Raw genomic sequence first — 25,447 nt, forward strand, 5'->3', positions numbered from 1 at the left:
CGGGAGAAGAACTGACTCTGAACCAGATAAAAAGTAGTAGTAGTAGGTGAGTGCCAGCTGTGCACTTATCTCCAAATGCTACTTAACAACTGTTAATATTTGGAAACTGAGCAAGAGCAGGGTTACCTGAATTGCCCTTGCATTCAAAGAGCACCAAGGGGGAATTCAGCCCAGCTTGCGAAGGACAGAGGGGTGTGTTCCAACCACTGTGCCATGCCTGCAGTCTGTCTGGACATGGCTCAGCATTGGACACAAGTCATATGAAAAATTATATACTGAAGCTGGAAAACTGCATCAAGAACTTCTTATGCCAGAAAATGTCACCCCACCAGGAAGTGGATAAAAAGGCGAGAGATGGGGGAGGAGGACAGAGGCGGAGAGGGACAGGTAAAAATAAAGTTGCAACTGTCTGACCATACATAAACCGCTGTGCAGAAGGGGAGCACTATACGACTACAACAAAAGTGGCCACCTGCACAGCTGCATAACACTAGCAGAAATAACAATATAGATAGAAACTATATATATATATATATATATATATATATATATAATTAATATTTATTTATTTCAATGAGGACGCCCTGCCAAAAATGCCTTAAAAGCAATCCGTGACAGATATAGCCCAGATTGAAAAGATATCCCAAATATTTTGGTTGGGAAATTAGAGACATGAGCTCTGCCTTCTTTATTGGAAAGAAGTTCCCCTTGCTGTTTTGCCAAGGTTGCAATCGCACTGCACAGGGCCTGCCATTTTGTATATGTTGACAGCGCTGTGTATGCCTTGGAGCGCTAAAGAAATGATAAGCAGCAGTGCCTCTACCGAGAAAACTATGAAAAGCGCTGCATGACCAGCTAGAAACTGACCACATTTACTCAACTGGCCTCCCCGTTATGGGCGGCCCATAAAAGAAGCCTAAGAAGGCTAAAAATCCACTCAGCCGCAAGCTCCAGCCCCGTAAACAAAACATCAGGCTCTCTGCTTCAGAATGCTGACATCCGATCTCCAAAATGGCGGCAGTTCCCGCCGAAAATCGGAACCGAAGAGGAAAGCGCGATGAGCGACAAAACAACGGCAATGGACTCGGACACCCCTGCCCGACAGGGCCGACAGGAAAAGAAAAACAGAATCAGAAACCTGGTCCTCCTTATTAAACCTCGTGTCATAGCAGCACACACATACAGCCGCTCCTAAACTGCACCGCTGACAGAAACAGCGGCGGATTCTGTCTACATAGTAAAACAAAAGGCAAGAAACAGCTGATCAAGAAACATCTGATCGCTCTGGAGCAGCCCTACTTGTTCTTACTGCCCATAAACGGCTCTGCCAAGCCAGCAGACCGGGAGGCTCGCTGTTTTCATTCACATAGATATTTATATATTTATCTTTTAGATTCAGTAGCTGCCTCTCCCATCCTCTAAAGTCGCCCCCCTTGAGGTGCTTGAGGAAATTTTTATTTTGCTTTGAACAGGCAAAAACAATCTAGCAAAGTCCAATTAGCCAGCACCAGGGAAGATAGGGGGGGAGTGACTCGGTCTTAGTTCCGAGTGCAGCAGCCCCAAGGCTCTGAGGGACCCACAGGGGTTTCAGGCGTCAAATAGCAGGTTTTTGTTTTTTATTTTTAAACAAATGCACAGGGACACAGAACAAAAGGCATACCAACACTTAAAAGTTAACCAAAAGAGAAAAAAGTATAGAAAAGACTGAGACTGAAGGGCTCACCACCTTCCACCTGCTGGAGACTGAGATTACTGGATCTTTCTCTAGCTGGCAAGGGCTCTTATTGGCTGGCTACAGTCACAGTTTTTTTTCTCAGTCTCCACCTGCTGGAAGGCGTACACAACCCATCAGTCACATTCTGGGCCGGTCCGGAGGGATGCTAAGGAATGTTATGATTTTTTCTAATACATCTTGTACTGGAAAGTATATAAAGAAAAAATAAAGAAAAACAGGCCTAAGAACATAAGAATAACCATACTGGGTCAGACCAATGGTCCATCTAGCCAGATATCCTGCTTCTAACAGTGGCCAATCCAGGTCACAAGTACCTGACAGTGTTACAAAGAAGTGATTTATCTTGGGGGAAAGAGCTCTACAGCACTCGCTAATATTTCTCCACCATTTACCTATAAGGTAAGAATGATTTACAATTGCAAGAATAAAAGAAATTAAATATATTTATTGGATTACATTAACCTGCATTACCAGGTCTAAGAGCATGTGTAAAGAACAGAATATATATATTTGGCTTCAAAAGGATTTATTTTAAAATACAAATCATGTAAATAATATTGCAAACGAGAGGTAGGTCTTACAGATCTTTACAGAGAATCTGTGCTTAAGTAAGGTAGCAGGGTTCTAAATCAGAAGTTATAACTTACAGAACAGTCTTTGTTGTAGAGCATGCTGTGGTCCAGCGAGGAGCCATGAGGCAGAGGCAGGTGGGCTGCAGGTCCCAGGAAGAGAGAGAGCTGGGCTGTTTCCAGGCTTTTTATAATGTTCCCCGAGTCCTAGATATTGTAGTTTGCAGGGTGATCTTGGGTATTGTAGTTTGCAGGGAAGCATGGTCACATGTTTCCTGGATATCTGCTGGCAAATGGCTTTTCTATAGCTTGAGGGCTTTTGCACAGTTTTCAGTCTGCTGTGATAGGTGGAGTTTCTTTTGTCATATAGATGGGCTTTTTCAGTTTGAGTCATAGGAGTCCCTCTGTCTGCTTCAGTTTTTTGTTCTCTAAAGATGTCTTGGTGACCCTCCCAGCCAGCTTTTGTCTCTGTTAAGTGTTCCCAAACGTTTCCCAAGAAAAAGGGAGGGGGGAAGATGGGCTTGAAATGAGAGCCAGTTTCATTGCTGTAGTTTCAATATGTCTTTTAAAAGCTGCATTTTTAAATTGGTACCTGATTCAGCACACTTCTACATATTTCAATAATTCTGCTACATATATTTCAATAATCCTGACAATTAAATTTATATCATGTTACAATAGAAACCCAAATAGTAGGCCTGTTGTAGAGGTGCAGCCTGGAACAGAAAAAAATGGGCTTAGGATGGTGCAGTTGGATTCTAGACACTACAAATTCCTCGGAACTGTCTGGCCAAACTGGCTATTGCGTTGGGTATGCTGCTCAAGGCAGTAAATTGGATATAAATATGTGAATTAAAAACCACGTCACAGCCATGCAAATCTTCTCAATGGAGGCCGATTTGAAGTAGACTACAAATATGGTCACAGCCCTGACGTTGTGAGCTGTGACACGCCCCTCCAAAGTCATAAGTACATAAGTCAGCCCAACCAGGCATAAGTGAAGGCAATGCAATCCACTAGCCAATTGGATAAATGTGTTTACTGATGGCTGCCCCCATCTCATTCAGGTCAGAAGAAACAAAACACTAGGTGGGTTGTCTGTGGGCTTTAGTCTGCTCTAGATAGAAGGCCAAGACTCACTTCCAGTCCAAAGTGTGCAGAGCACTCTCCCTAGGATGGGAATGAAGCTTGGGAAGGATGACTGACTGGTTAAGATCGAACTTCTACACCATCTTAAGAAGGAACCTAGGGTGAGTGCGGAGGACTACTCTGTTCTGATGAAAATGAGTATAAGGCAGATCTGCTACTAGGGCCTGCAGCTCACCAACCCTGCAAGCTGAAGTGACTGCCACCAAAATAAAGCCTTCCAGGTCAAATACTTCAGGTGACAGGAGTTAAGTGGCTTAAAAGGAGCTTTTATCAGCTAGGCAAGGATGATGTTGAGGTCCCATGACTCAGTAGGAGGTGTGATGGGGGGCTTCATCAATAGCAAACCTCTCACAAAGTAAACAGCTAGAGGCAGTACAGAGATGGGTTACCTCTAACATGGTGATAAGCACTGGTTGCACAGAGATAAACCCTTACAGAGTTGGTTTTCAGACCAGACTCTGAAAGGTGAAGGTATTCAAGCAGCTTTTATGCAGGCAAATGAGAATACCTAGGGCTATGCTCTCACACCAGACAGCATAACATCATTTAGTAGAATCTTTCCTGGAAGCCAGAAGGATCCTGGAGTTAAATTCTACTCTTTCAACATCCTGGCCATGAGGGCCAGGAACTGGAGGTTTCGGGTGCAGAATAGACCCTCGATCTACGTGATAAGAGTCAGAAAGCAGTCTAGCCTCCATGGTTCTTCAGAGGACAACTCCGGAAGAAGAGGGGAAAAGATCAGCCAGTAAGGCACGATGAAGATCATGGTCCCTCAATCCTGCTTGAGTTTCAGCAAAGTCTTTCCAATCAGAGGAATGGGAGGATACGCATACAGAATACCTTTCCCCAATTGAGGACGAAGGCATCTGACAGAGAGTTGTGTGACCTGAGACTAAGATGAGTAGCAAAGAGATCCACCGAGGGAGTGCCCCACTCTCAGATGATTTTGCTAGCAATGCCCATGCTGAGAGACACTTGTGCGGTTGTATGACCATGCTCAGCCAGACTGTTACTTTTCCCCACCAGGTACATGGCACGAAGCACCATGCCGTGGCTGAGAGCCCAATGCCACATGCCGACAGCTTCCTGACACAAGAGGTAGGATCCCATACCCCACCCCTAATTGTACCCATAATACATGGCAACTTGATTGTCTGAATGAGTTCGATTTGGCCCATCAGCAGATCTCAGAAAGCCTTTAAAGTGTTCCAAATTGCCCATAACTCTAGGAGGTTGATCTGATAACTGGACTCCTAAGCAGACCATACTCCCCGAGTGTGAAGCATGTCTACATGAGTTCCCCACCCTAGAGTGGACACATTCATAGTCAGAATTTTCTGAGGTGGAGAGAATTGGAATGGAAGACTCAGCCAAATTGAACTGTCCACCAGTGGAGTGACCAGGTGAGCTCCGGGATTACAGAGATGACATATGCTAAGTCCACTGGGCACCTCTCAAGTGGAGGCATGCCTAGGGCATGAAATGAACAGTGGAAGCCATGTGGCCAGCAACCTCAACATTTGCTGAGCCTCCACTATTGGCTGTCCCAAACCTAAGTGGCAATGGCCACTAGGGCCTTGGCACATGCCAGAAACAAGTTGGCCCGAGCATGCATCAAATCTAGTGGGGCTCTAATGAATGCCAATCGGTGAACAGGGAGTAGATGGGAATTTGAGTAGTTGACAATGAACCCTGGCAGCTCCAACACCCGAATAGTCTTCTGTACATCCTGAACACCTTCCCTGGATGTGCTCTTGATCACCCAATTATTCAGGTGGAGAAATACATGAACTCCCAGCCTGCGTACCATTACTGTGACTACTGCAAAACATTTTGTGAAGACCCTGGGAGTGGATGCAAGGCCAAATAGCAGGACTCGGTACTTGCAGTGGTGTTTCCCTACTTGAAATCTGAAACACTTTACAACCTGGGAGTATCTGAATGTGAGTATAAGCATTCTAAGTCCAGAGAGTATAGCCAATTGTTTGCCTGAATCATGGGGAGTAGGGCACCCAGGTAAACCATCCTGAACTTTTCCTTGATGAGGTATTGGATCAGGGTCCCTTAGGTCTAGGATGGAACAATAGTGCCCACCCTCATTTTCTTGAGTACGAGGAAGTACGTTAAATAAAATCCCATCTCTTCTTCCCCTGGTGGGCCATGTGGGCCATGATAAAGTTCTCTGAAAGCACTACCTGGTGCAGAGAGCTAAGATTTGATGCTCTTGGTGGACAATCTGGACGTCTCTGATGCCAATATAGTATATAGCCCACCCAGACAATCTAAAGAACCCACCAGTTTAACATTATAAGGGGCCAACTTTCCAGGAAAAAAAATTGTCTCCCTCCTCCCCCGATGGGCTAGAGAGGGTGACTGCATTGAATGGCACCGGCTCTACCACCCTTCGAGGCACCGGGGTCAATGACTGCCAGATAAAGCATGGGCCTCTAGAATGGGCTGGATGGCATCAAAAGACGGCACAGGCACACTCAATACCTCGGCACCGAATGTCCCACAAACTGTTCCAACTCTTCCCGGATTTGTTCTTCAAGGGCAGGCATTGGTAAAGGCAGAGAAAGCACTGGTGTGGCCACAGCCTGCGAAGATGCCGATGTTGAATAGACAGTGGGATCCCGGCCATAGGGACACTGAAGGTTGACACTGCTACCATGGAGGGAGAACAGTCCTCAAGGCACTGACGCTTCTCGGGTGCTGCCGATGTCAACATCCTAGAGCTCCTGGCACCTTGTGTCGAGGAGGACCGATGACAATGTTTATTTGCCTTCGCTCAGTACCTTTAAAAGTGAGCATGGTTTGCACAATAGTCTACTATTGTTAGACAAACCAAGAGAGACTTTGGACAAATTTGTGTATTAACATATTCCGATTTGGCACCCCAGATAGCAAGGACTATCAATCAACAATGGGATGTTCTTTCCTTTCATCCAGTATTTCAGCAATGTCCTTGCATTGCTTATCAGAAAGGTTCTAATCTACGAGATCAATTGGTACATTGGACTTTCATTTTGTACAAATAATAGGGTGGGTTGGTGGGTATTTTATTTAAATGGTACTATTATATTGCTTGTCTTGACGTTCTTGCACATCAGTGTCATCATTTCCTGTCCTTGGAGTGTTACAATTATAAAGATGGCCATAGTTGTAGCACATTTACATCTTAGCAGGTGCACCTATTAAATATTTTTCCACAGATAGCAGCAGATAGAATCCAGTCCTTGAAACAGAGTGAATCGAAACTCTGCTGCATCAGGTGTGAGAAAGGGTTCCTGCCAGAGCGAGAAGCCCCGGATCTTTGGCAGTTGATTTACAGAAGATGAGTCGTGGTGCAATGGCTGCTGGTTTTTTTCACCCAGCAGCCATAAGTGTTGCGCCTTCATTTCTAGTGGTTTGAGTTTGATTAATGTGAAATGAGAAACAATTTATTGTTTGAGAAGAAGTAGAATATTAAGTATTAATGTTTGAGAAATGTTACACTATCAGGCTTATTTTCAAAAGAGAAGGGCGCCCATCTTTTGACACATTTTTAAAGGCATTCCCCGTTTTGCCTTTTCACGCGGTATGAATTTGGGTGAACAGCTGACTTATGGCAGGAACAGAAGACAACAAGATGGATCAATAGATTGTGGCCACTTTAGATGTGATCACTGTGTATATTATCAATATGCTATGTAAGTGAAGGAAGTGGTCATTCCACATTCAGGTGGTAAACCTTTCGATTACAGGGATGTACAGACTGTAACACTATGAATTGTATTTATGGGGTTGAATGTCCGTGTGGTTTATGGTACACTGATTTAACCACACGCAAGATTAAAATTAGAATAGCCCAGTATTTAAGCAACTTACGCACGGGTCGCGCAGAGCCCCCCAGTCTCTCATTGGCAAGATAAAAATAATGCAGTACAAGATTTGCGGTTTGTGGTATTAAACCAAATTACATCAGGGAGGGGTGGTAATGCCCCCCTTATGTTAATGAGGAAGGAGAAGTGCCTAATCTTTCTTTGGAATACAGTAATCCTATATGGTTTAAATAAAGAAATTGATTGGCTGAGTATCTAGAGGGTGGTATTTAAACACTGAGATCCTGTTGTAAGATATGCGCATGTGTGGGCATCCTTTTCGGATGTTGCCACCAGCACATTATTTTTGGTCGAGTGCCCAACGACCTAGTGTAGCCAGTAAGTGATTTTGAATTTTGTATTTATATATGGTTTGATGTTTGAGTGTTTAATTTCTGAGTATGTATAAACACATTGCTGTTTCATTTAGAACACAAGACCCCTGAAGACGCTTTAAAAGCGAAACACGTGCATGTAGGGTCCAAGTGTGGGTGAAAACCATTATGAAGTGAGCAGCTAGTTCATAGATTGTTCAACACCAGAGACTTTACCCTCTTGATCTTTAATGACTATGCTGGAGTGCTCTAGGATTATTTCATCCTTTGAATAAAGACCACCAGGGACTGTTGAACAACAAGATCGGGTGGAATACGAGTTTGAAGACAGTTTAATTTAACATCACTTCACCTTGGAATTGAAAGATCAGACTAGGATGTGAAAACGAGCTTAAAGTAAAGAGCTCTCCGGGGTGAATTGACTATTATTGTACAATCTATTAGAGATCTTGAGGAAGTAGTACTGGTATGTTTTACAGTATTGGAGCATTTTAGGAATAATGCTGTTATTTTAGAACATAGATAGTTGTCTATTGTATGAGAGATGAGTGAGTGTGTATGTTGGTAGTTAGAGTTTTAAGTGATATGAACAACAATGTGAATAAAAGAAGAAAACATATAAACGTATTTAATAAAGATTGAGTGTTAATAATGTAACAGTTGTTGGATAATATTTGTATATTATACTGACTACAACTAATAATTGAGAGTGAACCTACAGTAGAATTGTGGGTGCATATTCATTGGAGACATCCTGAAAACCCAACTGGATTGCGAACCTCGAGGACTGCCCTAGAGGAAAGTAGGGATAGGGGAATATGATACAGATGTTTAAATACTTAAAAGGTATTAACATATAAACTTATTATTTCAGAGATGGGGAAGCAGTAGAACTAGAAGTCACGAGTTAAGGTTGCAGGGTGGGAAACTTAGAAGCAAATGTCAGGAAATATTTTTTCACAGAAAGGGTGGTGGATGCAAGGATGCTTGCCTTCTGTCAGAAGTACAATCAGTGGGCAGCTAATCAATGGGAGTGAATTATGTTTTCAAATGGAAACACTTTCACTGAGTTCTACAGCTTCTGCAGACACATACGACCTTTAAATAAGAGACATAACCCGTTGTATGTTCTACCACAGTGAAACAAGCACCAAAGTTTATGGTTTGGGGTGCAGTATCAAGATCTGGTCGAGGACTGTGAATTATGCAGAAGAATACCACAATCAATGGAACAGTTTATTTGAATGCTTTGAAGGACAAACTGCCAAACGTTATGCTAATTCACAACATAAACCATTTCAAACAGGATGGTATGCTGTGCCAAAGGAACAAAAACTGTTAAAAGACATGGCTGGTTCATGAACAGATACAACTGATAGAACTTTGGTCAGGCAACAGCCCAGATTTGAACATTACTGAAAATGTGTGGAACACAATGAAGCAGAAAGGGATCATATACGATCCAACATCTGGATCAAAGTGGCGAGGACCAAGGAGATAGCTCCAGAATTCTGCAGAAAACTGGCTAGATAAATGCCAAAATGCATACAAACAGTTATTAAGAACATCAGTGTAAGAACTGATATCTAGCAAACAATTTCTTCAGACGATGACTTTAGATGCAAAATACAACATAGACAATTTGAGTGGAGGAGTAGCCTAGTGGTTAGTGCAGCGGACTCTGATCCTGGGGAACTGGGTTCAATTCCCACTGCAGCTCCTTGTGACTCTGGGCAAGTCACTTAACCCTCCATTGTCCCAGGTACAAATAAGTACCTGTATATAATACGTAAACCGCTTTGAATGTAGTTGGAAAAAACACAGAAAGGTGGTATGTAAGTCCCATTCCCTTTCCCTTTAAAATCTGATTTGTTTCATATGTTATGTTGTTAAATCAAACAAAATAATGAGGCAAATACAAAGAGGATTCTAAGGTCAAGGACCTTTATTGTAATTACATGTCTAGGACCCGACACGGTCATGTTACGGCGTTTGTGCTTGTTTCAGGGGTCATCAAACCTTAGCAAAATAAAGAAAATATGAGTATAGAAAGACAGACAAAGGAAGCCTTTTTAAAAATTGACACTATATTAGCCACCTTCCCATCTTCAGGCACCATGCTTGAATTACTAATAGTAGAACAGCAATTTTATTTTTTGGTTCTATCATCCACAGCGGAGATGAGGTACTACATAAGATTGTTGTCTGTCTGATAAGTAGAATCTGAACTAGGCAAGTACTGTGCTACCGATACCTGTTTCTGCCAGTCATGTTAGCATGATGTTGTGGTCCACAGTATCAAAAGCTGATGAGAAATCTAGCAGTACTAATACCAAGGGAGATTCCCTGTCTGTTTCTGTGAAGATCATCTAGTAGGGATAAAAGGACCATCTCCCGAGTCTGAATCCAAATCGACATGCCTGTCAATGAGCTGAACACAAACTGTTATAAATTTTCTTAAAAATGGGATGTTAAGATACTGGCTAGTAACTTTCAAGCTTGCCCGAGTCAAGGTTGTTATGCTTTAGCAAAGGACCTTGCTTCTGCTTACATATTATATTAGACCAGTGGTTCTAAACCCATCCCTTGGGACACACTGAACCAGTCAGGTTTTCAGGACATGCACGATAAATATGTAAGAGATGGGATCTGCATACAATGGAGGCAGAGCATGTAAATTTCTCTCATGAATATTCATTGTAGGTATCGTTTACTAGGACTTGATAAACGTTCCTCTTTGAAAACAAGTTGAAACAGTATGCACAAAAATACAAAATAGCACAAAGAAAGGAACGCCATAATAATGATAGGAAAGAACTCGGACATTCCAGAACCAGTCACACCATCTAACCAGTGGTTGGGAGGCAGGGCTGGTGGTTGGGAGGCGGGGATAGTGCTGGGCAGACTTATACGGTCTGTGCCCTGAACAGCACAGGTACAAATCAAAGTAGGGTATACACAAAAAGTAGCACATATGAGTTGTCTTGTTGGGCAGACTGGATGGACCGTATTGGTCTTTTTCTGCCGTCATCTACTATGTTACAAAAGGAGAGTAAATAGAAAATCCAATCTACCTAACATAGGGGGTCTTTTACTAAGGCGCACTCACGTTTTTAGTGAGTGCTAAACGTTAGAGACACCAATGTATTCCCATGGGCGTCTCTAACGTTTAGCGCGCGCTAAAAACGTGAACACGCCTTAGTAAAAGGCCCCCTCAATATCAAAATAACAATAAAACAAGATTGACTTGGTGTGTCCTAAGGACTGGGTTGAGAACCCCTGTATCAGACTGTTCAAGGATGATGGCAGAGATGGTTTGTTACTTTCCCTATATTTCTCTGCCACCTATGACTTAAATCTTTCGAGGCTATTACAATGATGTGTTCATTCACTTTGGTCTATGTATTTGAAAGAAGAGGTTTTTTTAGAATCAGTAGATTTTCTCCATGGATAGGGAGTTTTTGATGCGGATTCTTTTTTCCTCTTCTTTCTTTTAAAATGGACCTATAATAATAAACTTATTCCCATGCACGATAGTGGTTTTTGTAATAGTGTATTATTCCCTATCAGGAGATTTGAGGTCACTGTTATTTAAAACAATATATGTTTAGAAAGTGAATGAGACACAAAGTTCAAACTATTTGATGTCAGCATTGTCATTTAAAACAATATATGTTTAGAAAGTGAATGAGACACAAAGTTCAAACTATTTGATGTCAGCATTGTCATTTAATTTATAGTTTATGGTCCCACAGAATTAAGACTGAGTAAAAGTAGTAAAAATTGGTGAAATAATTATTTCAGTAAAAGTAACAAATGTTATTCTGTACTTCTTTACAAGTAAAAGTAACAAAACGTTTACTTACGTACTGTAACTAGTTACTATACAAGACTGGCACTGGGTTCTCAAGTGGTGAGCACATGTTGCCTCAATTTCCCCTATTATTTTTACAGCCCTCCTCTTCCCTTAAGAAACTCTAATTACCACCTATTGTTCTCTCCTACTGTGTGTTGTCAGGAATTGTTTATTATAGTAAACAATTCATGACAGCAAATGTCTTTCCTAGCCCTATTATTTTTATACTAGTAACATAGTAAATGATAGCAGATAAAGACTTGTAAACCACTTAGTTGTTTGTATGATTGGTGGTATATCAAATACAATTAACATTTACAACATGGCCATCTTCTGTTATTGGGTTAACGACTCCCATCTGTTTGTGTAAAGAGAGGGAACGTTTGTGTGCTCCTGGTCAACTGACAGGAGACTGGGTGAGGTTGCTACAAATGGTGGAGGTTTTTAATTTTGTTGTATGCAGCAAAATCATTACACTTTGGTTTTCAGTGGGCAGGCTGGGTCTGTTGTAGGGATTGCAGAAGGCCTGTGAGATCAAAGGCTTCCTGTATTATAAATCAAATGATTATTTCATGCTTCTGTGCAAATTTCTACCAGAAGTTTAATGTGGTGGGGGTTGAGGAACTTTTGCATTAGCAGTACCTATTTAATTTATCTTTAAGATTCTGATATCAAGATATACATTTCAACTCACAGATAGTAGTTACTGTTTCACTTTGAAGTTTCTGGTTCTGATGTCCTTAGATAATCCAGTCGATGCAAGCCACCAGAGGCTTTTTCTTTTGCTGGCCAAGATAAGGGCTAGACATAGATCCAGCTCAAATCACAAGAGAAAAATGAGAAGCTGCTTGTAATATGCAGTCAAGACAGATATTGAAATAAAATTAAATTAAGGGAAGAAACTTGAAATAAAACCTAGGACTGGTGCCTCACACAGACCGAGCTGAAGTATGTAAAAGTTTGAGCCATAAACAAGCAAAAAAATAAGTACATTATTAAACATAATTTGCTGGAGCACTGATGTTTCACTGATATGCCATCAGGAAGGGGAAGGGTTGGGGAGGCTGGCCATATTACTATAACAAAGAAGAGGAGTGGAAGGGAGAAAAAGCAGAGTGTGCTGGCTTGTGCTTTTGAAAATGCAAGGAGAGAGAATTGGGATACTGATTATAATTATTTTATATTGGTGGTAGGGACAGCCAGACACACACAGGACTGCTACTGCAGCACCTAGATTTCACAAATCAAATGAAGCAGCTAAAACTAAAAACAATCATCAGTGTCTTAACTTTTGTCCCTAATCTAATCCAGCCTCTGTGCCGAGGGTGAAACTTAGGGTTTAGATTTAAACTGTTAGCTTTATCAACTTAACTTTCAAAGTCTTTGATCAAGCTAGCGGGGTCAAATTGAAAATTGGTCTCTTTAAATTTTTATTTTTGAAATGATCAGACTTTCTTTGTTTAATATATTGGCACCAGTCACATCAGAATACAATTTTCCACATACTGAAGAACTGCAGTCTTATTTATTACTATACATAAATAAGTACCATTGATCCTAGTGCATTTGATAAGCTGCATGAATATAATTCAACTGCATACACTTATGATACTGTGAGAACAGTTGACACTGACAGACATGTAAATGATGGAACTAAATCTAGGGGTGACACGTCTAATAGCAATGTCCCAGAGTTCAGAATTCCCTCTTACTATTTACTAGTAGGCCACATGGATCACACTGAGCAAATAGAAAAAGGGTTTATGTACAAAGAAAGTTCAAAGTGTGACAGAAGGAAACTTTCAAGACAAGTTTAAATGTCTCTAATAAAACACTTAGGATGATAAAATGAGATGAATAACACACACACCCCTACAGGCAAAAGCCACCTAGAGCCCAGAGTAATCACAGACGTTACAATACATGGTATACAATCTCAGTCTGGTGGTAACGGGTCATCTCTTCATGTAGGCAGCTAGCATGGGGTGATAGGCTTCTGTTGAGGCTCTCATGGACACGTGATAGAGTGAAGGCATTCTTGTTCCAAATGAGTGCTCCCTTGGGTCTTTTACTGGTGCATCTTTTATGCAAATCCTTATAAGAAGTAGTCTTCAAATCATGGTACCATCATGACTGGCGACTTGGTCCATGCCCTATGGTTGTAGTTATGGCAGACCACAAGAATGTCTTTGACGTCATTTCAGATATTCTCCTAATTCAGGGCTCCAAGCAGTCTTGGGCTAACATTTGTCCTTGCCCAAGGTTACTGCATGCCTCCAGATTGAGCAAGATGTGTCTCTGGACTCTTGGCTGTGACCCTGGCACTGTCTTTCTTAGATTAAAAGTAAGAACTTTGGCACAGAATATAGTGCAATCTGATGACATCACAAGCCAACATAGCAGACTGGAAATAAGTTAATGTCTGTGACACTGAATATATTATGGCAGGCAAGGGAGGGGGGTTACCCCCAACACACCCAAGATATCAAACGCCAGAAGTATCAAAATCATATCCTCAAGGAACACAGACAGGAACAGTTTCAAGATAACCAGAACATGAAACTCAACCACAGGGTTACCATCTCCAAATAAATCTAATAGGGTATTTATTATGAATAACAAAGAGAAACCAGTTTGCAGTACCCTGCTGTATGCTTTCTTTATGGTCTCATTGATAATGAAGGGCAACATATTTCTTACCTGGTGTCTCATCACTATTTAGATTTTCATGAAGAATGCCCACCGTCATCAGAAAGACTATAACCAGGAAAACAGGGATCCTCCAGGAGCCAGCCACTGATGCTGAAAATATATACAAAGCATTTCAGGATGCTGGTGTTCATTATACTCTAATCATTCCAATGACTAAAAGCTTAACATACCCAAGCATAACTCAGATCAGTGCTGTTGAACTTACAGAATGTATCATCTGCGTAGGTAATCGAGAAGATATCTAAATCTGCCAAATGTTTACTCAGGGGACTCATAAAAACATTACAAAGTTGTGGCAACAGGGGAGAGCCTTGGGACACCACAGGATGATAATCAATATTTAGATTCTTCATTTTTGACTACACTGTATATACGATTTTTCAAACCTGCTTGCCTCTGTTCTACCAGTAAGCAGTCTAGTACAGTTACTGTTAATTTGATTATTCTCCCTTGGACCCAATCAAAAGCTCGTCCCTTGCTTTTTTCTTTTTTTGCAAACTAATAGAAGTAAGCACTAAGAAAGTTGAGAATACATCAACAAAAATATTCAAATAAAAACACAATATTCAAGACCACATCAAGGAGAGAACAATTAGCATTAATCCATTACAGAAATTAGTAAAGAAAACATCAAAAGCAAGTCCTGCAGGTGTATAAAAAATGTAATCTCTAAATAACCTGCTACAATAAACTTAGAAGTATTAACAAAGAAAACCTTAGTAGAAAGAAAAGTTTCTAAATGTGCAGGATCCAAGAACAGACAGGTATGGGTCTTTACAAGGAAATTTAAGAAAGAAAAGACACCCTGCAGTCAAGACACGTGCCTTAAACTGCAGTTTAGCCTTACAATGAAGTTGTGTAGTCCTGGCCACATCAGGGAACATCATAGCCACCTGCCCATAGAAAGGAACATTCTTTTTCTTAAAATAAGACCTCAATATGTAAAGTTTCTTTTCAACAGATGACATTACCACCAACAAAGTAGTTCTTTTGACAATATTTTCCTGTGATGATGCTAAAAATTTTGTTAGATCCAAACTGTTAAGTGAGCTTAAAGTATCAAACTCTCCCTCCTGATTAGTCTGTTTTATCCCCTTAGTTAAGTAATATACACTACTACTATCATTAACATAAAAGGTAATTTGCAACAACTCAACTGGGGACAAAAAATGAGTTACAGGAAATTTAAGCAAGGTAAAATTAGTCCTAACCTAATAATTTTCTTTACATTAGTCCCAACAGATCAATCCAGAGACTTGTAGGTTATGTCCCTTTGCCAGCAGGTAGAGATGGAGAGAAGTTCTGAGGTTTGCTACATGTGGTCATGAGCAGCCATCTTAACCTCAGTATTCTCTCTATCCAGCAGGTGGAGGGTCATACCTGTACATGTCTGCATTGATTAGGCTGCAGAAGAGGTGGTGGACACTGTGGCCAAGTATGATGTTAGCCTTGCTAAAATGAAACAAACTGTGGAGAAATCAGTTTCTAATATTAATACTTGTCAAACGGCTGCAGCTTTAGAAGCTAAAGATAGCCTATTAATGCATCTTCTTAGAAGAGAAAGTTCTTGAATGAGAGAAGCGCATATAGCCATACCCAATATCAAATGTATCCTTAGCTTCTGAAAAACATAAATTGTCAGGCTGGCCAAATCGCTCAAACTATGGCACTGTTGTGCAGGCAACCTTCATTCAGATCCCCATCCAGTGGGGCAGACCACACAACAGAAATATGCTCAGGCCTGGGGGGGGGGAAGAGTAGACTGCTCCTGCTGCTACTGTGGCAGTGCCTCAGACAAGATATCGCTCAATCCCCAACCTATCAGGGGATCCTTCCTCCTATGTTGCTTGAGCATCCTGTCCATGGTGAGGCAGCAGACCAGAAGAGAAAAGAAAAGAAGAAAACATTTATTTTTAAACCTCTAGCTTCAAATACCTTTCTCGAGATCCTATTGTCTGCTTTTTCAGAACTTATTCATCCTACTCCATGCAAATTTCAGCTGAGAAAATTCCTGTGTAAACTACCAGCAATTCTTTCCTCAGCTCTCTACTACTGCTACTTATTTCTATAGCACTACTAGACATACGCAGCACTGTACACTAAATATGAAAGAGACAGTCCCTGCTGAACAGAGCTTACAATCTAATCAAGACAAACAAAACAGGTGAAATAAGGGATAAGGGAATTACTTACAGACATGGGTACTGAACAAGTGAATAGGAATTAGGAGTTAAAAGCAGCCTCAAAAAGGTGGGCTTTTAGCCTAGATCTGAATAAGGCCAGAGATGGAGCTTGACATCCTAACTCAGGAAATCTATTCCAGGTGTATGGGGCAACAAGATAAGAGGAAGGAGTCTGGAGTTGGAAGCAGAGGAGAAGGGTACAGATAACTGATATTTACCCGATCAATAGAGTTCCCTGGGAAGGAGTGTAGGGAGATAAGAATGGAGAGGCAATGAGGAGCTGCAGAGTTAATGCAGTTGTAAGTCAATAAGAGGAGTTTGAATTGTATGCAGAAACAGATAGGAAGCCAATGAAGTGATTAGAGGAGAGGGCTAATACAAGCATAGTGATACTGGCAGAATATAAGCCCTGCTGAGCTAAAAAGGGATAAGCATGAAGCTGGGTGTATAAAATCATCAAGTTTTTAGCAAATAGTTTTTATTTTGTTCTAATTTGCTTTAAGGATAATGATAAGCAAACCCTCAAATCAAGCTAAATAAGAACACCCTATCCCCCTCCCCAGAAATGTAAACAGCATTAAACGTTAAATACAATTAAAAAAAAGCTTTTTAAAAGGGCATTAAGTGTGAACATTTTAGTGCTGTATACCTAAAAAGAGAAGTTTTCAGTCTTATCAATTGATGTAGATGAGAATATGAGGGTGGTGGATGACACTTTTTAAAGTGTCTATCTATGCCTGTATGCCTGAACTGATGGAACAGGGAAAGGTATGACAAACATATGGGAAACAGGATACAGGAAGGTAATAATGGAGCAGCTGGTACTGTGTTGACTATAGAAAGAATAATGGACATCACTTTAATGATAACAACGATTTTTCAAAGTTATACAAACTGACAAAGCAACTTCAACACTAACGTCAAGAATGTGAAATAAAAGTAAACACAAAAGACAAAATTGCTCACCTAAATGGAAGAGTAGCAATACCCAGACAGGAATGGAGATGGCTCGCAAGAAGCGTTGTGTGCTCGTATTCCACTTGAACAAAACAGCCAGCAAATAGCCAACCACTAGCGTCCATATCTGCACAGAGATGTGATGGAAAACATTAATTAAAAAAAGGAAACAAATATCTAATATAAAGGTATTCCAGTGGCATAACCAACCAAAAGGTAAAAATTATGTATCATACCTGATAATTTTCTTTCCATTAATCATAGCTGATCAATCCATAGACTGGTGGGTTGTGTCCATCTACCAGCAGGTGGAGATAGAGAGCAATCCTTTTGCCTCCCTATATGTGGTCATGTGCTGCCGGAAACTCCTCAGTATGTCGATATCCAAGCTCCATCCGCAGGACTCAGCACTTAGAGAATTACACCCACAAAGGGACACTCTGCCCAGCTCACCACCGCCGAAACGGGGGAGGGGAATTAACCCAGCTCATCCCCACACAAGTGGGGGAGGGGAATCCGTCCAGCTCATCCCCGCGGAGCGGGGGAGGGACACCACACCCGCCGATGTGGGGGGATCTGGCTTATCCTGCAACCGCGGGAGGAACTGACTGACCCTAACACCGCCGAAGCGGGAGGGGTACAAAGCTGCCCTACTGCCGCACGAAGCGGGAGGGAGCGCCGGCAGAATTTAAGTCTCAATCCAGCCCCGTAAAACGGAGGGGAGAGGAATGCAGCAGCTCACTGTAACACAAATTCGTCTCAACTCTTGAAGAATCCATTGAAAAACTTGAACACGAAGTCCTCCTGAACAGGAACTGAAGACTAAACTTGAACCTGAAATGCAACCAGAATATAAACAATACAGATATCTGGGAGGGGCTATGGATTGATCAGCTATGATTAATGGAAAGAAAATTATCAGGTATGATACATAATTTTACCTTCCATATCATCATGCTGATCAATCCATAGACTGGTGGGATGTACCGAAGCAGTACTCACCCAGGGCGGGACATAGAAATCCCTGACCGCAACACTGAAGCTCCAAACCGGGCCTCCGCCCGAGCAGCCACAGTCAAGCGGTAATGCCTGGAGAAGGTATGAGCCGATGCCCAAGTTGCCGCCTTGCAAATCTCTTCCAAGGAGACGGACCCGGCCTCTGCCATCGAGGCCGCCTGAGCTCTAGTGGAGTGAGCCTTCAGCTGGATAGGCGGCACCTTCCCCGCGGCCACATAAGCCGCTGCAATGGCTTCCTTGACCCATCTTGCCACTGTAGGCTTAGCAGCCTGCAGACCCTTACGAGGACCTGCAAACAGGACAAACAGATGATCCGACTTCCGGAAATCATTGGTCACTTCCAAGTATCTGATGATGACTCGTCTCACATCCAGATATTTGAGAGCAGAGTATTCCTCTGGGTAGTCCTCCCTACGAAAGGAAGGGAGACAGAGCTGCTGATTCACATGGAAGCGAGAAACAATCTTGAGCAGGAAGGAAGGCACTGTGCGAATAGACACTCCTGCCTCAGTGAACTGCAGAAAGGGCTCTCGACATGAGAGTGCCTGGAGCTCGGAAACTCTTCTGGCTGAAGTGATAGCCAACAAAAAGACTGCTTTCAACGTCAGGTCTTTCAGAGATGCCCTTGACAAGGGTTCAAAAGGCGGCTTCTGCAAGGCTCTTAGCACCAGGTTGAGATTCCACGCAGGCACCACTGAGTGCAGAGGAGGGCGCAGGTGATTAACTCCCTTGAGAAAGCGCACCACATCTGGCTGTGAAGCCAGGGAAGCACCCTTCAGGCGGTCCCTGAAGCAAGCCAGAGCCGCTACCTGGACTTTAAGGGAACTGAGCGACAGGCCTTTCTCCAGACCTTCTTGCAGGAACGCCAACACTGAAGAAATTGGAGCAGTGAAGGGAGAAAGAGAGCCTGCTTCACACCATGCTGCAAAGGTACGGCAAACCCTGGCGTAAGCAGTAGAAGTAGAGCGCTTCCTCGCTCTTAGCATAGTGGCGATGACCTTGTCTGAGAAGCCCTTCTTTCTCAGACGCTGCCGCTCAATAGCCAGGCCGTAAGACCAAAGGGGGAGGGATCCTCCATCACCACGGGACCCTGATGCAACAGGCCCTGCTCCACTGGCAGCCGCAGAGGATCGTCCACTGAGAGCCTGATCAAGTCCGCATACCAGGGACGTCTGGGCCAGTCCGGACCCACCAGGATTATCCGGCCAGGATGCTTTGCCACCCGGTCTAGCACCCTGCCCAACATGGGCCAGGGCGGGAACACATAGAGAAGCTCCTGTGTCGGCCACTGTTGGAGAAGAGCACCTACTCCCAGGAATCGAGGGTCCCGTCCTCTGCTGAAAAAGCGCGGCACTTGGCAATTGGCCGATGACGCCATCAGATCTAGGCTCGGCTGGCCCCAGTGCTTCGTGATGTCCAAGAACGCCTGAGCAGATAGCTGCCACTCTCCGGGATCCAAGGTATGGCGACTGAGAAAGTCCGCCTTGACATGCATGACTCCGGCAATGTGGGCCGCTGACAGCTGTTCCAGGTTCGCTTCCGCCCACTGGCATAGATTCATGGCCTCCTTGGCTAGAGGGGCGCTCTTGGTACCTCCCTGGCGGTTGACATAGGCCACAGCCGTGGCATTGTCCGACAGGACCCGTACTGGCTTCAACGCCAGTACCGGGATGAACTCCAAAAGCGCCAACCGAATGGCTCTGAGTTCCAGGAGGTTGATAGACCACTTTGCCTCTGCAGGAGACCAGAGCCCCTGCGCTGTCCTTCCCAAGCAGTGGGCTCCCCAGCCCGACAAAGAAACGTCCGTCGTGACGACAATCCACTCCGGGGTCACCAGAGGCATTCCTGCAGACAACTTGTCTGTCTGCAGCCACCAGCTCAGCGCCTTGCGCACTGCTGGGTCCAAGGGAAGGCGCACAGCATAAGCCTCCGACACCGGAGTCCAGCGCTGCAGCAGAGAGTGTTGTAGTGGTCTCATATGAGCCCTGGCCCAGGGCACTACTTCCATCGTGGCCGTCATACAGCCCAACAGCTGCACATAGTCCCAAGCCCGAAGAGGAGAGGCTACTAGGAACTGGTCCACCTGAGCCTGAAGTTTGACAATCCGATTGTCTGGCAGGAACACTCTGCCCACTTGGGTGTCGAATCGAACTCCCAGATACTCCAGGGACTGAGTCGGGCGCAGCTGGCTCTTCTCCCAGTTGATGATCCACCCCAGGGAGCTCAAAAGAGCAATCACCCGGTCCACAGCTTGCCGCACTCTGCATAAGAGGGGGCTCGGATCAACCAGTCGTCCAGATAAGGATGGACTTGTAATCCTTCCTTTTGCAGGAAGGCCGCGATGACCACCATTACTTTGGAGAAGGTCCGCGGAGCAGTAGCCAACCCGAAAGGGAGGGCTCTGAACTGGAAGTGTCGGCCCATGACTGCAAAACGCAGAAAGCGTTGATGAGGAGGCCAGATGGGAATATGCAGGTACGCTTCCTTGATGTCCAAGGAAGCCAAGAACTCCCCTGCCTTCACTGCCGCTATAACAGAGCGGAGAGTCTCCATGCGTAAGTGCCGCACTTTCAAGGCCCGATTGACCCCTTTGAGGTCGAGGATAGGCCGGACAGAACCTCCTTTCTTTGGTACCACAAAGTAAATGGAGTAACGTCCCTTGCCAATCTGATTTTCTGGCACCGGAACGACCGCACCCAGGCGTATCAGGTTGTCCAAGGTCTGCTGCACTGCCACAGCTTTGACCGGAGACTTGCAGGGAGAGAGTACAAACCCGTCTCTTAAGGGTCGGCAGAACTCTAACTTGTAGCCGTCTCTGATGACTTCCAGAACCCAAGCGTCTGAAGTTACCCTGGTCCACTCGCCCAGAAACGAGGACAGGCGTCCTCCAATCTGCACTGGGCCATGTACCAGGGCCCCGTCATTGGGTACGAGACCCTGGGGGAGGACCGGAGGGCGCACCTCCGGGATGGCGGTCTCTGCGAAAGGAATGCTGCTTGGGGGAGAAGTTCCTTTTGAAGGAAGAGGGGGCAGAGGAGCCCGACTTGCCCGGGCGGTACCGACGGGCTTCCTGAAACCGTCCTCTGGAGTTACCAGGGCGAGCACCACTAGCCCGAGCCCTGACCTCTGGTAACCTCTTGCCCTTAGACGTGCCGAGATCGGTCACAATTTTGTCCAGCTCGACCCCAAAGAGCAGCTTGCCTTTAAAAGGCAACTTAGCCAGGTGGGACTTAGATGCGTGGTCAGCAGACCAATACTTCAGCCAAAGCCACCGCCGCGCAGAGACTGTCTGAGCCATACCTTTAGCCGAGGCTCTCAAGACATCATACAGTAAGTCTGCCAAATAAGCCAGACCCGATTCCAGGGCCGGCCAGTCAGCCATCAAGGAAGGATCCGAGGGGAAGCCCGCTGCACAATCGTCAGGCACGCCCTGGCCACATAGGAGCCACAAACTGAGGCCTGCAAACTTAAAGCAGCCGCCTCGAAGGACGACCTTAAGGCCGCCTCCAATCTTCTGTCTTGGGCGTCCTTTAGGGCCGTGCCACCTTCCACCGGCAACGCCGTTTTCTTAGTCACCGCAGTGATTAAAGAATCCACGGTAGGCCAAAGAAAGGTCTCCCGTTCACTTTCAGGCAAAGGATAGAGGCGGGACATAGCCCTAGCCACTTTGAGGCTCGCTTCCGGGACATCCCATTGAGCCGAAATCAAGGTGCACATGGCATCATGCACGTGGAAGGTTCTAGGCGGGCACTTCGTCCCCAGCATAATGGCGGAGCCAACAGGGGCTGAGGGAGAGACGTCCTCTGGAGAGGAAATCTTCAAAATGCTCATGGCCTGCATTAACAGGTTGAGCAAGTCCTCTGAGCGAAAGATCCGCGCTGCAGAGGGGTCATCCGCTCCATCCGAGTGGGAATCCGTCTCCTCCAAGGAATCCCCAAAGGACCGTTGGGAGAACTCAGATACGCTGCCCTCATCTACATCAGAGGAGACAGAGTCCTCTAAGGCCTGGAAATCCACCCGAGGGCGTTTACTTCCGGGGGCCTCAATCCCTTTATCGGACAAGGGAGCAGGGGCAGCGTCTTGCATAAGGAAGGCCTGATGCAGCAGCAAAATAAACTCGGGGAGAAACCCCCCAGACTGTGCACTTCAGCAGCCTGGGCCACAGCCCTAGACGCACCCTCAACCGACGCTCGCAAGAGCGGGGGAGAAACATGCTGCGCATCCAAGATGGCGTCCGGCGCGACACTCCGCGAATGAGCCGCGCGGGAAGAACGGCGCTTAACTTTAGCCGCTTTTCTGCCGTCGCCCAAATAAAGGGCGGCAATGGCATTAACGTCTCCCACCTCAAGGGCGGCCCAAGAAGAAGCCGTCCGAGCAGCGTGGCCGGCCAAGATGGCGGAGGCGAGCAGCGGGGGATGGGCGTTTATGGCGGGAAAAACCGCCGCACCGGAGGAAGAACCGGGACCCTGACCGGCCTCCAAACTGACACCCAACAAGGGCGAATCAGACTTTAAAACCCCCGCATCCCTGCTAGACACGCACACGCGGTCCGGGGAGCGATCCTTTGCGCCCTCGCCCTCCGACGCCGTCAGCCACGTGGAGATCAATCGGGGAACCCCCTGCCCGCTACAAAAAGGTAAAATTACCTGCTTTCCGCTCCGAGCTGTAACGACCTGGTGTCCCAGTGAGTAGCTGCAATAAACGTTTAAATAAACGTCGAAATAAACGCCCTTAAGGACGTCCCAAAATTTTTTTTTTTTTTTAAACGGAGCCAGCGGGAGGGGGGAGAAAAGGAGGGACCTGGCACCACCAGGTTTGCACTTGCTCAAGAAGAGCCCTCAACCCCAGGCACTCAACAAAACCTAAAAATTAGGCTTGGAGGCCTAGCCAGAGCTGCTGCTGTGTGTGACCACCACCTGCTGAGATAGAGAACATACTGAGGAGTTTCCGGCAGCACATGACCACATATAGGGAGGCAAAAGGATTGCTCTCTATCTCCACCTGCTGGTAGATGGACACAACCCACCAGTCTATGGATTGATCAGCATGATGATATGGAAGCAAAGATTAAATAGTCTCCAGGAGCTCCCTCATTGATTTCCTCAATGCTGGGGGTTTTGTTGCTTTGATGATAGAATCTATGAATAAAAATCCTTTCTAAGTCTGCTGTCCCAAAGTCTCACCTTAGGTTAGACAGATATTATGGTGAGGATAGCCCATGCACCAAAAATCCCCAGGGCAAAAATGGGTGCTCTGGCTAACCTGATGGCACAGTGGTGTTGCATCAAAAGTGTAACAAACAAAGAGGTCCTACCTAGATACCAAGGCCCAGATGTACAAAGAGCCCCGTTAAGAATCCATCTGTATTTCTAAATTGGTAAACATTACCGATTTGGAAATACAGAGGGATTGCTAAAGAGAATCGCATGCAAATGAGATGCTCGTTGCTTTTGCCACCCACCTCATTTCATTGCGATATGCAGGAAGCCAGTTGGCGAGCTGAGCATGCACAGAACAGCCAATCGCTAAGCGTGAATGAAAGCCAGCGTAGCTTTTTATTTTTTTATAAACTGCCGCTGTCTGCTGATGTCGGGAGCCTACACTCTCCTGCTGAGCCTACAGTCTGTTCCCTGGGGTGGGCCGAAGATCCCAAAACCTCCCCACCTCCGTCACAAGGCAAGCTCAGCAGCAGCAATGCCCGGCTGGAGAGGTCTAGCAGACGGTGTAGTTTTTTTTGTGCTCGGGGCTGCTGAGACTGCAAGCGCATAGCCTACAGGAAGGGCAACCGGCTTTAGGGAAAAGACTTTCTGCTCTCTCGTTCCCTCTCCCTCTCTCCTCCCCTTGCTTTTCACTCATATGCTGTAGGCATGGATTGATGGGCTCTTACAATAATGTGTTGAAGCCTTTGCTGACAAAAGTGCTTTGTTCTCACGTCTTCTGCACCCTGCAGCTGTGGAGTACTAGCAACAACTGTCAGGACCTAGAGCTCGAGACCTCCCATTAATTTTCAATGGTAAAGGTAGGGGTTGCTGCTGTGCATTGGGTCAGAAAATGGCTGTGTATCGCTTTGCATGCACATTTGTATAGTAATTAGCTCATTATAATAGCTTTGCATTCCGTTTTCGTTAGCTGCTACCATGATAGGAAAAGAGCTCGGAGAACCCTTTTGTGCATGTCTCGTTTTACTCCTTGCTCGCTAAACCGGTTAGAGCTGGTATAAAACCCATGTTGCTAGCTTGTTAGGTTTAGTGAATCTGGGCCTGTCTGCTCTTTATGCTGCTGAGGACTGTCACCCTCAAGAGTCAGCCAGTTGTTTTCCAAGATAAATTATCATCTCCTACACCTAATGTTTCCTCTAAGCAACAGTTCTTTATTGTCATGCAGCAGGGGCAGTGGGACCATCCCCATCACCCTCCTGCTGTCCCCCCCCCCCCCCCCCCCCGTTGCTTCTGCTGCTGCTTCTCTAGGCCAGGAGCAGCGGTGGTAAAACAAGCTACACTCACTCAATGAAGGTACATGGAAATACTTTTAAAACAAATAGGAGGAAATATTTTTACACTCAACAAATAGTTAAGCTCTGGAATTCTTTGCCAGAAGATGTGGTAACAGCAGTTAGCGTATCTGGGTTGAAAAATGGTTGAGCCAAGCTTCTGGAGGAAAAGTCCATAGTCTGCTATTGAGACAGACATGGGAAGTAACTGCTTGCCCTGGTATATGTAGCATGGAATATTGCCACGATTTGGGTTTCTGTCAGGTACTTGTGACCTGACTTGGCCACTGTTTGGAAAAGTGTACTGGGCCATTTATTGAACGCTATCTTTGTCCCAAAATGGCTGTTGGACTCTACTGAGAAAGCATGGTCCTCATCATCGCTCATCTGGTTAGACCACAAACTGCAAGAATTTACTCTCCCCTTTCCATCCAACCATGAAAATGATTACACAAAGAGGGACAATACTATCTAGAGAGAAAATAGAAGGCACAAAACTATGGACAAATGTGGAAGTGAAACTACTCCTACCCTCAAGCAACAGCCCTGAAGAGTTACTAGCAAACTGGACGATGGCAGTCCAA

At 44.8% G+C, this 25,447-nt stretch overlaps 1 protein-coding gene across 1 annotated transcript in view; it reads right to left on the reverse strand.

The window, feature by feature from the left end:
- The window catches only part of TMEM245 (transmembrane protein 245), a 342,105-nt gene that overhangs the window by 307,711 nt on the left and 8,947 nt on the right, over window positions 1-25,447 (reverse strand). Inside the window, 2 exon segments of the mRNA XM_030204645.1 lie at window positions 14,205-14,306; window positions 17,366-17,483. Of these exon segments, the coding sequence (XP_030060505.1) occupies window positions 14,205-14,306; window positions 17,366-17,483 (220 nt within the window).

This window comes from Microcaecilia unicolor, chromosome 1 (assembly GCF_901765095.1).
Source record: "Microcaecilia unicolor chromosome 1, aMicUni1.1, whole genome shotgun sequence".
Classification (NCBI taxonomy): Eukaryota; Metazoa; Chordata; class Amphibia; order Gymnophiona; family Siphonopidae; genus Microcaecilia; species Microcaecilia unicolor.